This window comes from Stegodyphus dumicola, chromosome 1 (genome assembly GCF_044657685.1).
Source record: "Stegodyphus dumicola isolate Sdum_Otavi_A_Nest chromosome 1, ASM4465768v1".
In the NCBI taxonomy this organism is placed as follows: domain Eukaryota; kingdom Metazoa; phylum Arthropoda; class Arachnida; order Araneae; family Eresidae; genus Stegodyphus; species Stegodyphus dumicola.
This window is the reverse complement of record NC_140768.1, coordinates 128,168,389-128,182,265: the sequence shown is the minus strand read 5'-3', so window position 1 is coordinate 128,182,265 and position 13,877 is coordinate 128,168,389. Positions and strand designations below refer to the sequence as shown.

The 13,877-nt window shown below is 32.2% G+C and overlaps 1 protein-coding gene and 1 pseudogene across 3 annotated transcripts in view; one reads left to right on the top strand and one right to left on the bottom strand.

Moving 5' to 3' along the window:
- LOC146999238 (uncharacterized) overlaps positions 1-13,877 on the top strand; it is a 193,322-nt gene that overhangs the window by 64,933 nt on the left and 114,512 nt on the right. The window contains exons 3-4 of the mRNA XM_085820382.1: positions 5,543-5,835; positions 13,258-13,388. Coding sequence (XP_085676508.1) covers positions 5,543-5,835; positions 13,258-13,388 — 424 coding nt within the window. The remainder of the gene's footprint in view (positions 1-5,542; positions 5,836-13,257; positions 13,389-13,877) is intronic.
- LOC118199331 (E3 ubiquitin-protein ligase TRIP12 pseudogene) overlaps positions 1-13,877 on the bottom strand; it is a 40,123-nt pseudogene that overhangs the window by 6,782 nt on the left and 19,464 nt on the right. The gene's annotated exons all lie outside the window — the stretch shown is intronic.

The following is a 13,877-nucleotide window of genomic DNA, read 5'->3' as shown; positions in this document are numbered from 1 at the left end:
AATTTATGAGGCAACTAATTAGTCAAGTGAAAAATGATGAAATTATACTTTCTCTTGGCTGAACCTTGTTTTGAGGGCACTTTTTTGCATTTGTTGATTCATTCTGACAACTATCCTTATTTAATATGCTCATCGGATAATTATTTTACTTCAAGTAAATCATGTATGTTAACTTTCCAAAAGTTCTCATCACTCCATGAGAGATTTTCTTTTTTATACTTCCAAAACATCTCTGCCATTTTGGTATCTTAATGGTTTGGACCATTTTAAGATGCATGTATATATATTTACTGTGTAAAATATACATAATGTACAGCAGATGTTGCAGTTCTTTCACACTCTTCAGTGTCAGGAAGGTATTTCTCTTCGTTTCGATAATTTTAGTTTAACCACTTGCGCTAAAAAGACATGCCACGCATGTCGAGATGCTTTTGTCTCAAACCGCGAGCGACGTGAACACCACATCGATAGGCATTTATCGCAAAAATGAAAATAACGTGGTGCACACATTGCCTGACAACGAGATTGTTTATTTCTCGAGTTACGGCTCTGGATTGCACTCGCAAACACGGAGCGGCGTAAATAAGACAATTCACCGCTTGCACTGCAAACGTGAGGTTTAGCCTTAGCACAAGTGGTTAAAAAAGAGAAACTAATCATGAGAGAAAATAAAGATATCATTATGGGAATCTAATGAATAACTGGTAATGGTGGCTTATACATACAACTGTTTTTCAAATAAAACATGGAGCGTGAAGTTACACTGTCAAGTAATATAATATTCTTGGAACAATGAGCAATGGTTGTACATGGTTGAGTTGCATAATGTAAAATGCAGAAAAAAATTACAAATTTATAAAAAAATTAAATTTTAAATTTGCCCAAAATGTTAAATAACTTTCAAAAATGGAACAAAGCTTTGATCTCTCAAATTCATGTGGATGTTTAAAAAAAAATAAATCTCTTCATTAAACCATCACATTGTACATTCCAACACAAATTTCTTGCAATCTTATACCCCCCAAAAAAAATCGCTATGAAATTGCATGTTTTATGAATAACTACTTTCAGTGGACAGATATTTAAGGAATATTCCTAAACCACAATATATGCTGATGAAAAACAAAATCACAACGCCAATAAATTGTGTTAGATAATTGAAATTTGGGATATCTAGTGAAATTCAGCGTTAAACGAATAAATGTGGTGCTAGTATACAACTAAATGTACAAATCACGCTTGCTTTAAATACACATTTTTTGTAAATTATTTATCTTTATGATTGAGCACTGTGAGGGAGATTTGAGTCAAGAATGTCTTTAAGGAAAAAACGAAGGAAGTATCAGCAATTTACTGAATTTGAACAAGGCCATGTACCAGGGACACAAGGTTGATTTTCTTTATAAGACATTGGGGAAAGACTTGGCAGTGATACATCTGTGCATGCATGTTGCAGAAGTGATCACAGGAAAGAACTGTCTCAGGAAAGCTGAGGTCCAACACTCAAATGGAAGACCATCATATTTGCCACACAGTGCATTGCACAGCATCTACAACAGATTTCTGAGCTTTTGATGGCAACAAAGTGACATAGTGAGCTGTCCAATACTGATTGCTTGAGAGAGAGATCTGTGCTAGATGCTGTGTAGGGGCTATTCAACTACCGTATTTGACAGCATATAAGACGCACTTTTTTTCCTAAATTTGGTCTCAAAAAAGTTACCTGCGTCTTATACGTGAAGGACACAGGTTAACTTTCAATACTGAGTGCTATTTTTAGCCCGGATAAAGGTCTAGACACACATAACTTTTTCTACATCTGCCATAATTATTTTGCGCGTGTGTGAAATATCTGTCGCCAAAAAAACACCAAAGCTCGAAGCTGATGTCGAAGTTCGAACAGGTTCGACGGTAACATTATGTCTATGGAGCCTTTCTTTCTTTACATAGACTTTCTTTGACTCAGCCGACACACGTGTCGGTATCGGTGCTATTCTGTATAAATGTGTCGGTATCAGTGCTTAAAACTATTTGTTTTTAAAAAAATATCCTGGAAAATATGACTACAGGAAACAAGAGATTAAGCTATACAATCCAGTATAAACTAGGAGTGTTAAACTACGCCAAAATGCATTGAAACAGAGCAGCAGCAAGGCATTTCGGTCCACCACCTACCAAAAAAATGATACGCACTTGGCGACTGCAGGAAGATCAACTGAAGACTGCTAAAAAAACAAAAACATTACCTTTGATGCCCAGCTCCATCTCGGCCTGAACTTGAAAATGCCGTAAAAATGTGGGTGATAGATAAGAGAAAATCTGGGATAAGTGTTTCAACTAAAATAATAATCAATGAGGCTAAACGATTTGCAGAAAAACATGGGAATCAGAACTTTTCAGGGTCTGAAGGCTGGTACTACAGGTTCATGAAAAGGCAAGGCTTATCAATGCGCACAAAAACAACTATTGCACAGAAAATGCCAGCAGATTATGAAGAAAAAATACTAGCATTTCATTACGAAACGTGAGAACTAAAAGAAACCACATTTTAAGTTATTGTGGTAACGCTGTCTCACGCAGACATTGAAACTTTTCCCCCTTGTGTGTGTGGCCTTCTAAATAAGGATGCGTCTTATATGACATCAAATACGGTAACTGCAAATCCTCATCATCAGCGACTTTGGTGGCATCAAGCTAGAGCTCGTTGGAAGGGGAAGTGGAGATCTGTAGTGTTCTCAGATAAGACCCATTTCTGTCTTGATATAGTGATGGCCATGTGTTGGTTATGAGGCTAAGTTAGCACTTGGAACCAAACTGTCTACGGCACAGACACATTGGACCTATATCAGTAATTATAGTCTGGGAAGCAATTTCCTATGACAGCAGGAGTGTATGGTACAGTCAAAAGTTGTTAATCCAGACTCGTCGGGACTTCGGCAATTCCGGATTATCGATTTTTCCGGATTATAGATCATCAGTTTAAATCTGGTAAGATGACATGCAGCAATTACAAAATTAAAAATATGAAACCGTAATTTATGAAATAAAGATCTAAAGGGTACCAAAATTTACAAAAAGAAAAAGCTTAATATTTATTTGTTTACTTTATTAAACATTTCTTTCAATGCAAGTTGTTTAAGTTGCTTCATTTCATGTGATAATACTTTCTCTTTAATTCTATTAAACAGACATAATTTCTTGTTTAGTTACAAAGTTCCGCTGTTCAAGTCCTATAATTGCTGTGTCGAGAATACCGACTAATTTGTCAATCGAAATTTTTTCGTTTTCAATAACCTCTCACTTACTTCACTATCAGAAGCGAATTATAATGACGAGGAACTTGTTTTAAATCATATCAAAGACGGAGTACATCGAGATGAAATACTACATTTAGTAAGGAATTATAAGCCAAATAAAATAAAAACACTGGCTTGAAGATAAGGATAGTGCTGACAGATCAACTTCCAATTCATTGAGCGCCGCGGCGTTCACCCTGACGAGCAGCGTGAAATTGATAAACAGATTTCGGATTTCGAAACATACTTTCGCTTTTAGATCCTTTACATATTAGCAAATATATATCGGAAATTCTATTTGATATAATCGAAAGTTCAAGCTTACTTTTATAAAATTGTTCTAACAGTCTGCAAAAAATAATAAGCGGGATCCAATTCGAAGATTAAGGAACAACTCAATTTGCAACATTAACTGAATTAGATAGTTTTAGCTTAGCTTATACCGTCCGTTATACATTAAACGTGCATACGTAAACGTTTTATGCGCACACGCACACGTAAACGCCTATGACGCACACGTCGACGAGACGCATGCGCAGAAAGTTTTTAGCTTTGAGGTCCGGATTATAGATCATTCTGGATTATGGGTGTCCGAATTAATGACTTTTGATTGTATGATTCTCATCGTTATATCACACAAATTGACAATAAATTTGTACATCATACTGGTAATTGCATAACCTTGCTGCCATTCTTGAACAATAATTCAAGTAGGCATTTTCAACAGGATAATGCTCATCACCATATCAGCCTGCCCTACAGAGTGTTGACATATCGCCTTGGTCTACAAGCACCAGATCTCTCCCCTATTCAGCACATATAGGGCATGACTGAATGACAAAACAAGCATCACCCACAACCAGCATAGATCACTGCCGATTTGGTTGACCAAGTGCAACAGGCATGGACCTCCATTTCACAAAATGGCATATGGCACCTGTACAACACAAGGCGTGTGTTTGCATGCTTGCATTCAAAATCATAGCATTTACTGTGGTTATTAATGTACTCCAACTCATATTTGAAACAGCTTTTCATAATACCCTGAAAATACTGAACCGTAACCCTGAAATGCTAATCAAATAAATATTGCCTAGTCAAATGCTTTGTTTGCATTTCATTATACTCTGTTTCAAATTTTCAGTAATATGCCTCTAAAATAATTTATTTTTCGTTTTGGGATTTCATTTCCTAACAGTGTACATTATACTTTAAAAAGTCTGCAAGCAATATTAAAAAATTCTGGGAACAGAAATAAACTGATAACTTAAATTCTCAATTAGATTGTTAATAATAATTTACAATAATTTATAAATTATTTCCAATTTTTTTCCTGTTTTCAAGCATCTAAACAAAGTGTAAAAGTTTATTTCTTTAAAAACATAACACATATTTAAAGATCAAAATTTATCTGATATTTATAATATATATATATAAACTAGCAGATTATGTTTACACTATTGTTATGTTTTATGATGCGTTTTATTAGAATACTGCATATTATTAGTCCAAAGGGGCTTTTGTCCATCCTGAGGGACTATTGTTTTCGTTTTGCGATTTTGCTCCAAATCCCCTGAATGTCTGTTTCACTTTTCAAACTGTTGCCATAAAAAACTATCGCTCTGTATTATATTTGAAGAAATTAAGTAATGAAGAATCTGCATAAATGTATGTTACTCGCATTGTGATAAAAACAACAGTACCTAGAGCTATCAAATTTTGAATGACGGAATCCTGCGAATATGGGCATCTGGAAGCCGAAATTTGGAATTTGTTTTATTATCGATTTCATATTTTGTAAAGCTTGAACGAATTTTTTATTAACAAACTCAAGAATTTCAAAATGAGCAATGGGAACTTTTTTTTTTTCCATCTCTAGCGCACGAGATTGTATCAGAAATTCTAAAGATATGCTCAATTTAAAATTATGCATATTACTATTGAACTGAATTTTATTGTTTAAGTAACGAAGAATGTGATATTTAATAAATAAAGGTAACACACAAAATGTTAAAAAAATGCTCCTTTGGATATAATTTAAAATCCGAAACCTTTCAGATTTTCTTTTTTAATTCATTTATAACTTCACTCTGCTAGAACAATTTTTTTTTTGGGGGGGGAGACATGTTTTGCATTTTAGTATTTTCATTTACTTAATTACACAAAATTCAAATGTATAATATTTTTCAAATATTTTTGTGAATTTGATATGCAAATTTGCCTTTTTTTATTATTTATTTATTTAGATCATAACCCTACAAGATGTTATGCGTGAAGATTTCGAGAAGATGCAACAAAACCAACTTTTAACGAAAATCTGGATTGAGGAGCAACTGAGACATGTTGGAAATAATCCTGCATATGCAAGATCAGAAGCAGCATTAGATTCCACATCTGCTTTTCATACTAACGCAGATATTTTGGCAAATCTTCAGATTTTACAAACAACTCTTTCTGGTTTACGAAGAATGGCAGATACCTTACAAACAAGCATTAATACTGTGAATGTTAACATAACAGATCTGACAAACATTACAAGGTAATAAAGAAAGATGATTTTTATAATTTTCAAATCAAAGGTTAATTGATGAATTATTAAAATTTTCAGCTTTAGTAGTTTAAAACAGGGCTGTGGAGTTGGTAGAGAAAATGACAGATTTCGACTAGTGGAATTTTAAAGGCTTTGACTCCCTCATATATATGTAAACTTATACACATGGGTTACAGCTTATTTTTTAATATAAAAGAAGTAACAGATGCTACAGAAAAAGAAATTGATGATGAAAAGCAAATTATTTATATTAATTAGCATTTATTATGAAATGGAAAAACTGGCATTAGTAATTTATAAGAAACAGTATAGCTTTGGCAAGATAATCTTTGTCAGAGGACCTCAGATAGAGCAATCCTATTTCTCTATTTCTTCAAAGGCTGTGTATGTACTTTTCATTTTTATATCTAAAGGCTTTTAGTTCTTTATTTTCATTTGCTTTGCCTTAGCCTTCTTAATATTATCCAAATATTTCTCAAAATCTAATTCATCATTGGAAGAGAATGAGACTAGGCTGCAATGTCTGCAGTTTAACTGCCCTGATTTGAATACTCTAATTGTTCTGAGAACAATTTCATTCTTAATGAAAGTTCATAGATGACTTTCATTGCCTTTTTAATCTATTTGTCATCCAACAAAATTTGGTATTTTGGATTTACATATATTGAACCCAGCAAGATCTCGTTGTCTAGCAAACTAGTTTCTCTTTTAGAAATGATTCCTTCTGCAATAAACCCTCCATTTCATAAAGAATAAACATCACATTATTCCATTCTCGCCTCCTGCTAATTCTTCATATTGCAGCTTTTTTGTGGCTATATACGGTGTAGAAAGAAGAGTTTGCAATTCTGCAAGATCATTCCACAGTCTTTCTGTTAGTGAAACAATAGAGTCATCTACAGCTTCTAAATAATTTCTTAATTCTAACAACCTCTATATCATCAAATATGTACATCACATTGCTAATCAATAATTGCTCCTTTTCCTGATTGCTTCCTAAGAATAGCATCAATTTTCGAAGTTCTTGCTGCTATTACTACTTACCTAAATTTACCAATGAGATTTATAACTAAATGAAGTAACTACATGAATCAGTTTAATCAAAAATGGCATACATCACGTTCACCCTCCTCCTTATGTTTATTTATTAATATGTCAAAAAATAGAAAATAACTATTTATTAATGTATATATAGTAAATAAAAAAATAATAACTCAGTTTGTCATTAAATTGTTTTCAATTCACTTTAATTTCATTTCAAATTCAAACTATCCAACAAAAACTGGAGTCGGAGTCGACATGTTTTTAGTAACTCCAGCTCCAATTCCTTTTACCCAAAAACCTGACTAACTTTGATTCCCACTCCACAGCCCTGGTTTGAAATGGCACTACACTTCAATAAATGGAGGTAAGAGCTTAATACAAGCAGAGTTCAAATCCTGTACAATATATCTGCAGATATGCATTTTCCCTCTGCAGGTGCAATAGCAGTCTACCCATATACTACATCTTGTATACAATATTCTCATTGAGAAATGATGCTCACAAAAGTTAGCTAGATCATGAATACCAGAACTACTAATAGAGAGTAGTCACTTCTCTTTAAAAAAAAAAAAAAAAAAAATTAAGTTGAAAAAACTTGATTTTGGTATTTTAGGAATTTCAGTTCCCTACTTGTGATAACAAACACTACAAATTTTCAAAATGTTTCATGGAAGAATGACCTCCTCCCTCACTATGGTCTATTTACCTTTACTGCATAGCAGGATACACCTGCAAGCTCTTTTATACAGCAAGGAACATCGAGCACTCTAATTATAATCACAAGTAATGACACTTTTCAAAAATTTAAAAAGTGTATCAAAATTCTTGTGTCTGCAGTTCGTTTCAAATTTTATTTCAGTATTTATTCTGATTTTATATTCTAATTTTTTCCTGCACTTTAGAATATAAAAATATTAGTGACAATGCCTGACTACTTGCATTTGAATTTTTTCCAGATATTTTGCAAGAAAAACTAACATACATACTAAGTATTTTTGCGACAGACACTAGACTAGATAAATTTGACAGCGCTATCCAGGTAATGAAATTGAAAATCTGGTTTGAAAAGAACAAATGAGGATATCGCTATGATTCTTGGACACTTAACTTTAATAATGCAACCACCTAATACCTCTACTTAATCTAATCTTTAAAGGTTCCATCCAAGTTGACAGATTCACTTGAACAGCCCTAAGGTACAAGCAATCATGCTTTTAAACTCGCCCAACTGCACATCTCATATGCACATAAGTATGCTTACTCTTGTCTTAATTCGCATTGAAATATAAATCATTTGCATATCTCTTACTAGACTACATTCCTGGCGAGTTTCGTTACCGCTTTTTTCTTCTGGGTGCATATATTTTTTTGTGACAGTGTATAATGAACTATGGAAATAGAATATAATATGAAAATAAATGAAGATGTTATAACTGATATCAGCATTACAATTAAAAATCTATAGAGAGTAAAATCTGCAGTATACTTTTAAATGTAAATAAAGAGGTTGTTGAGAATGAAGTAATTTCAACTGACTATTTAAGAAGGAATTCTTTACATGGCAGTTGTAGGAACTGCAGGACATCAACAACAGAACCTCATACCTGAACAAGAAATTATATCTCTATAAAATTACAGATTGTATTATCAATGAAATAAAGTTGCTTAAGCAGCTTATGCTGAAAAAACAAATACTCAAACAATAAATGCTCAACTAATAAACAAAATAAATTCTAATATTGAAACCTTTTTTTTATACAAATTTTGGCTACCTTAAGTTCAAAAAGTTTTTTTATAAATGACCATTTCATTCTTTTAATTTTATAATTCCTACGTCATCTTACTAGATTTAAATTAACAACTTAAAATCTAAAATAGACAAAATCCCAAAAATTCCAGATCCTGGATTTTATACTACATAAGTATTTTATAGTTTTTAAAACAGAAACTAAAAAAATAAATGAATTAAAAAGAAGACTTTATGGGATATGACAACAAAAGTTAAAAGTTTTATCTTGCATATGCATACAATTAATGCTAAAAATCAGACATCTTATCTTTTGACTTCTACACTTTCACAATTTACTAATCTATTTTTTCACATATAGTTAGTTTTTTTATACCCCCTCCATCTATACAAGTTTTTTTATACCCCCTCCATCTATACAGTAAAAACTAATACCTTTAAGAATTACATTCCTTTTTCTTTCTCACTCAACAGTCTGAAACTGGAATCGTTAACTAGAACCGAAAGATTCTGAATGTAAAGCACCAATAGAAAATCTAACTCCGCAACAGATGTTTTTGAATAATTTTGGTTGCAGAAAAATAGAAAATTGCGATTTTTTGACAACACAGAATTCATGTGTTTTTTTTAACTATATCACATGTTCCTTAACAAAGAATTTTATTTAAACCTTCAAAACTATCCATTGAAATTTACTTATTCAAATCATCTTTTTTTATATTTTTAGACAAAATATTCTGTAAATAGGTAATTAAATATACAGTCAAAAGTCGTTAATTCGGACACCCATAATCCGGGATGATCTACAATCCGGACCTCAAAGCTACAAACTTTCTGCGCATGCGTCGCGCTGACGAGAGTTGATCTGTCAGCACTATCCTTGTCTTCAGGGCAGATGTTTTTATTTTATTCGGCTTATAATTCCTTACTAAATGTAGTATTTCATCTCGATGTACTCCGTCTTTGATATGATTTAAATCAAATTTCTCGTCATTATAATTCACTTCCGATAGTGAAGAAATAAACACAGAGGTTATTGAAAACGAAAAAATTTCGATTGACAAATTAGTCGGTATTCTCGACACAGCAATTATAGGACGAACAGCGGAACTTTGTAACTGAACAAGAAGTTATGTCTGTTTATAGAATTAAAGAGAAAGTATTATCACATAAAATGAAGCAACTTAAACAACTTACATTGAAAGAAATGTTTAATAAAGTAAGCAACACATGCACGTAAAGAATGCACATACATTACGCGTACATGCTTTACGCATGCGCACGTTGAAAGAAATGTTTAATGAAGTAAACAAATATTAAGCTTTTTGTTTGTAAATTTTGATACCCTTTAGATCATAATTGTTCTTTATTTCATAAATTACGGTTTCATATTTTATATTTTCTGCATGTCATCTTACCAGATTTAAACTGATGATCTATAATCCGGAAAAATCGATAATCCGGAATCGCCGAAGTCCCGACGAGTCCGGATTAACGACTTTTGACTGTAATTGACAGCATACTCAGATCTTTAAATTATCCAAAATGTAAGCACATGCTTATATCAGTTTAAGCTAGCTCTATTGATAAAATAATTTTTAAAATATGCAGCACAAAACTGCACACATAAGGAAATCTTTCCGGTAAAAGAAATTAAATTAAAATGCTTTTAAATTAAAATGCACAAAATCATTTACATTCGATTACACAGTCTGCTGTCTCAAACAGTTCTCTGAGTGGCATGGTTTTTTGGATCTGGTCATGAAGACCTGTACTTAAACAGCACTTACAGTGGCTGACAAAAATGATTGGACACTTTGAATTTTTGTATTCTTTAATGAGTATAAAAACTAAAATAAAACAAAAGGCATATTTTGATTATACATAAATTAAACATTTCTTATAGTAAATACACTTTCAAAAAGGTGAAAATTAAATTCAAAAATCAATATTGTTTGTTTAATGAGGAAAAATATTCTAAAAAAATAATCGGACACTTTTAGTTGCAGCTTAAAATGACAAAAACTTACATTGTTTTTGCTTCTTAATATCTTGTGGGATTATCTTTACACCTGATCACTTCATTTAACCTTTTGGGCACTGATTCTGCAAGTTTGTTGCTTTTTGGACTGATTTTCTGCCACTTCTCTTGAATCAGTACTTTCAGTTGCTGTCACAAAGATATGCTCTGTTTTTGAATTTTCAGTTTTAATTTCTGCCAAATATGTTCAACAAAATTAAGATCTGGGGATTGGGATAGTGCCTTAATTACTTCTGGACACTTATATAACAGCCTGAGTCTAACATTGAGCACAGTATGTTTTGGTTCACTATCCTGTTAGAATTTAAAACTATTTTGTATATTAAGCTTTTGTGCTGACGATGCCAAATTTCACTCCAAGATGTCAAGGTACTATATATATAATAATACCATCTATAAACTCTATATTATCAACACCGGGAATGCGAGATAGATCTCCATACTACAACTCCTCCTCCGCTGTGTTAAACACCTGGTACAAAAGTTTGCTTTTGAAATTCTTTGGGTTTTCTCCACACCAGCGTTCATCCATCTCAGCCAAAAATGTTAAATTTGCTTTCATCGGCAAACACTTTTCTCCAATAGTCAGGTGTCTTTTGTTTCATCGATTTTGCGAAAGGGAGTCAAAGTTTTCGGTTTTTTTTTGCCGACACAAAATTTTCTTCTTGCTACTCACTCATATTCTGCAGATCAGATTACTCTTCTTGCAGTTTCTGGATTTACACATATTTCATATCATTCACAAAGTTCTACAAGTTTAGCAGCACTCAAGTCTTGGATTCTTTTTAATATTCCTTAGAATAAAGTGTTTCATTCCATCAGATAACTTAGATGGTCTTTCAGTCTTCTGGTTTGAATACGATTCTATTTCTTACAACACTTAATATCAAAAAATGTAGAATTACTCAAATTAAGTAAACATGCAATTTTTCGAAGAGGTTTCCCTTCTTTTGATGCAAATGAATAACTAATCTGTGGGTTTCTAACAATGTGTTCTTTTGTGACCAAGCCATTGCAAAAAAACATTAAATTAACAAATACTTTCTAAAAGGAAAATTTAATTATAAAAGCAAATGATTTTTAGATTTATGCATAGCTTCTTTACTCAAATTAATTCCAAAAAATTTCATTTCTTATTTACTGCAGATGATTTTAATAAGAAATTATGAAAATGCCCAATTAATTTTGTGGTATCTTTTTTCCATTCCAGCCTAAAGCGTTATTTTTTAAAATTAATATTTAATTTCTTTCAAATTTATTTAGTACAAAGAGAGAGCTAAGAAAATATGTATTCAAAGGGAAAATATCCTTTATTATTTTATTTAAAAGCGTTTCTCCTATTACTTAAAAAAATAAAAAATTATAGTGGTCGATCATTTTTGCAAGACATTGTATAAGCTAAATTTATATATTTGCTTATTTCAGTCTGTTTTCATAAACTTACATTCATTAAGATGATATTTACATCATTATAGAAAGCAAACTATTTTAAATTATAAACTAATATACACCAAGCAACAATAAAAATCTCATGACCGAATGAAGGCGGTCATGCAGTTCAGACGGTTAAATAAGTTTCATTGAATGCATCAAATTTTAAATGTAATTATTTCAAAAGCAGACGATATTCATAGTGAACAAAGTTTTGACTATAACAGCTATTAAATAACAAAAAATTTCAAATGAGATCTTTGACTACCAAATAAAAATATTTAATTTTTATAATTCCCATAAAATATTCCAAGAGAAAATTACGAGTCTATTTAAAAAAATATGCAAATTACATAGACAAACTGTGGAACAAAAATCCAACATAACTTAAAATAGTTCATAACATTAATGTACACACAGGCATGCACATATATATTTTTCAAATAATTCCACTAAAGCAAAAAGTACATTTTTTAATTTATTAAATGCTAATTTATGATTCACACCTTTTATAAAGTTATTTACTTTTTTGGTTTCTCAACACTTTTTTAAATGACTAGTAAGTTTTATTGCTTATCAGAAGAGGGGAGGGACAAGCTCTGAGAATTCATGCATTTATGTTGTTTTTTGTTAACAGATAAAAGTTTTATATAATCAGAATAAAGTTTTGATGGAGATTGTTTTTTGCTTAACCCTTAAAGTATTAAATTAAATATAATGAAGTATATATGCATAGTAACAGCTGATGGAAATGAGGAACTGTCAGTTTTTTTCAGTTTGTGAGGAAATTTCCTTTGTCTTTCTGAAAGACAATCTGATAGGCGCTGTGGACATTGCTTCTACACCAGCTGCCCAGAATGACATTCATGTGATACATAATTCATTAAGAAAGTGATCTGCTTCCAATATTGGGATGAAAAATCGCCCAGAGTTCTTTTGGTCAATTTTCAAATTCCCTGACCACCCCAGTTTTCCAGGCAGCATGGCAACTTTGGATGGATAATGGCCATTCTCAAAGTATGCCTTAAGATACAAGCGTCTAGCCATTTAAAACATAATTTTGAGCAATTAAATATAATTAGAACTTGGACACATATTATTAATTGAAAGATTAAATTTTATAATATCCATGTTTTTATTCCTATAGATTGATGTTACAATATGAACAAGAAGCCTTAGTCACCAAAACTTTTCTAATGTCTTCACTACAAATGCTCAGTGATGAGAAAACAGATCAGCTTCAATTGATAGGATATATCAATCCAAGCTCCAATCAAGGTAATTTTATTTTACTAACAAGCATTATTCATTATTTCCTTACATCATTAAAATGATTTTAGATGACTAATATGGAATATTAAAATTTCTGTAAACTGCACATACAGGGTGTGAGTCAGAAGTTTCAAGACTGGTTCATTTCTAAGTAAGGGAGTGCGTGCGGACCGGTTCTGCCGGGTGGGGGAAGTAGTGGGGGTTCGAAGGAACAAACTGACGCTGCAGCAGTTGCCTCCAGAACCATGAAGAATGCACATCGCTTGTAGCGTGAGTGTGTGTCATTGACCTCAGTCGAAAAGTAGGAGAGGCGAAAATGGAGCAACATTATGCGATTAAGTTTTGCGTGCAACTGAACAAAACTGCCACAGAGACTCTTGGTATGATTCAAGAGGCCTTTAAGGAAGAAGCCATGTCCCGTGCAATGGTTTTCATGCGGCACAAACGTTTCAAAAATGGCCAGAGGAAATGTTGAAGACGACCATTCTGGGAGGC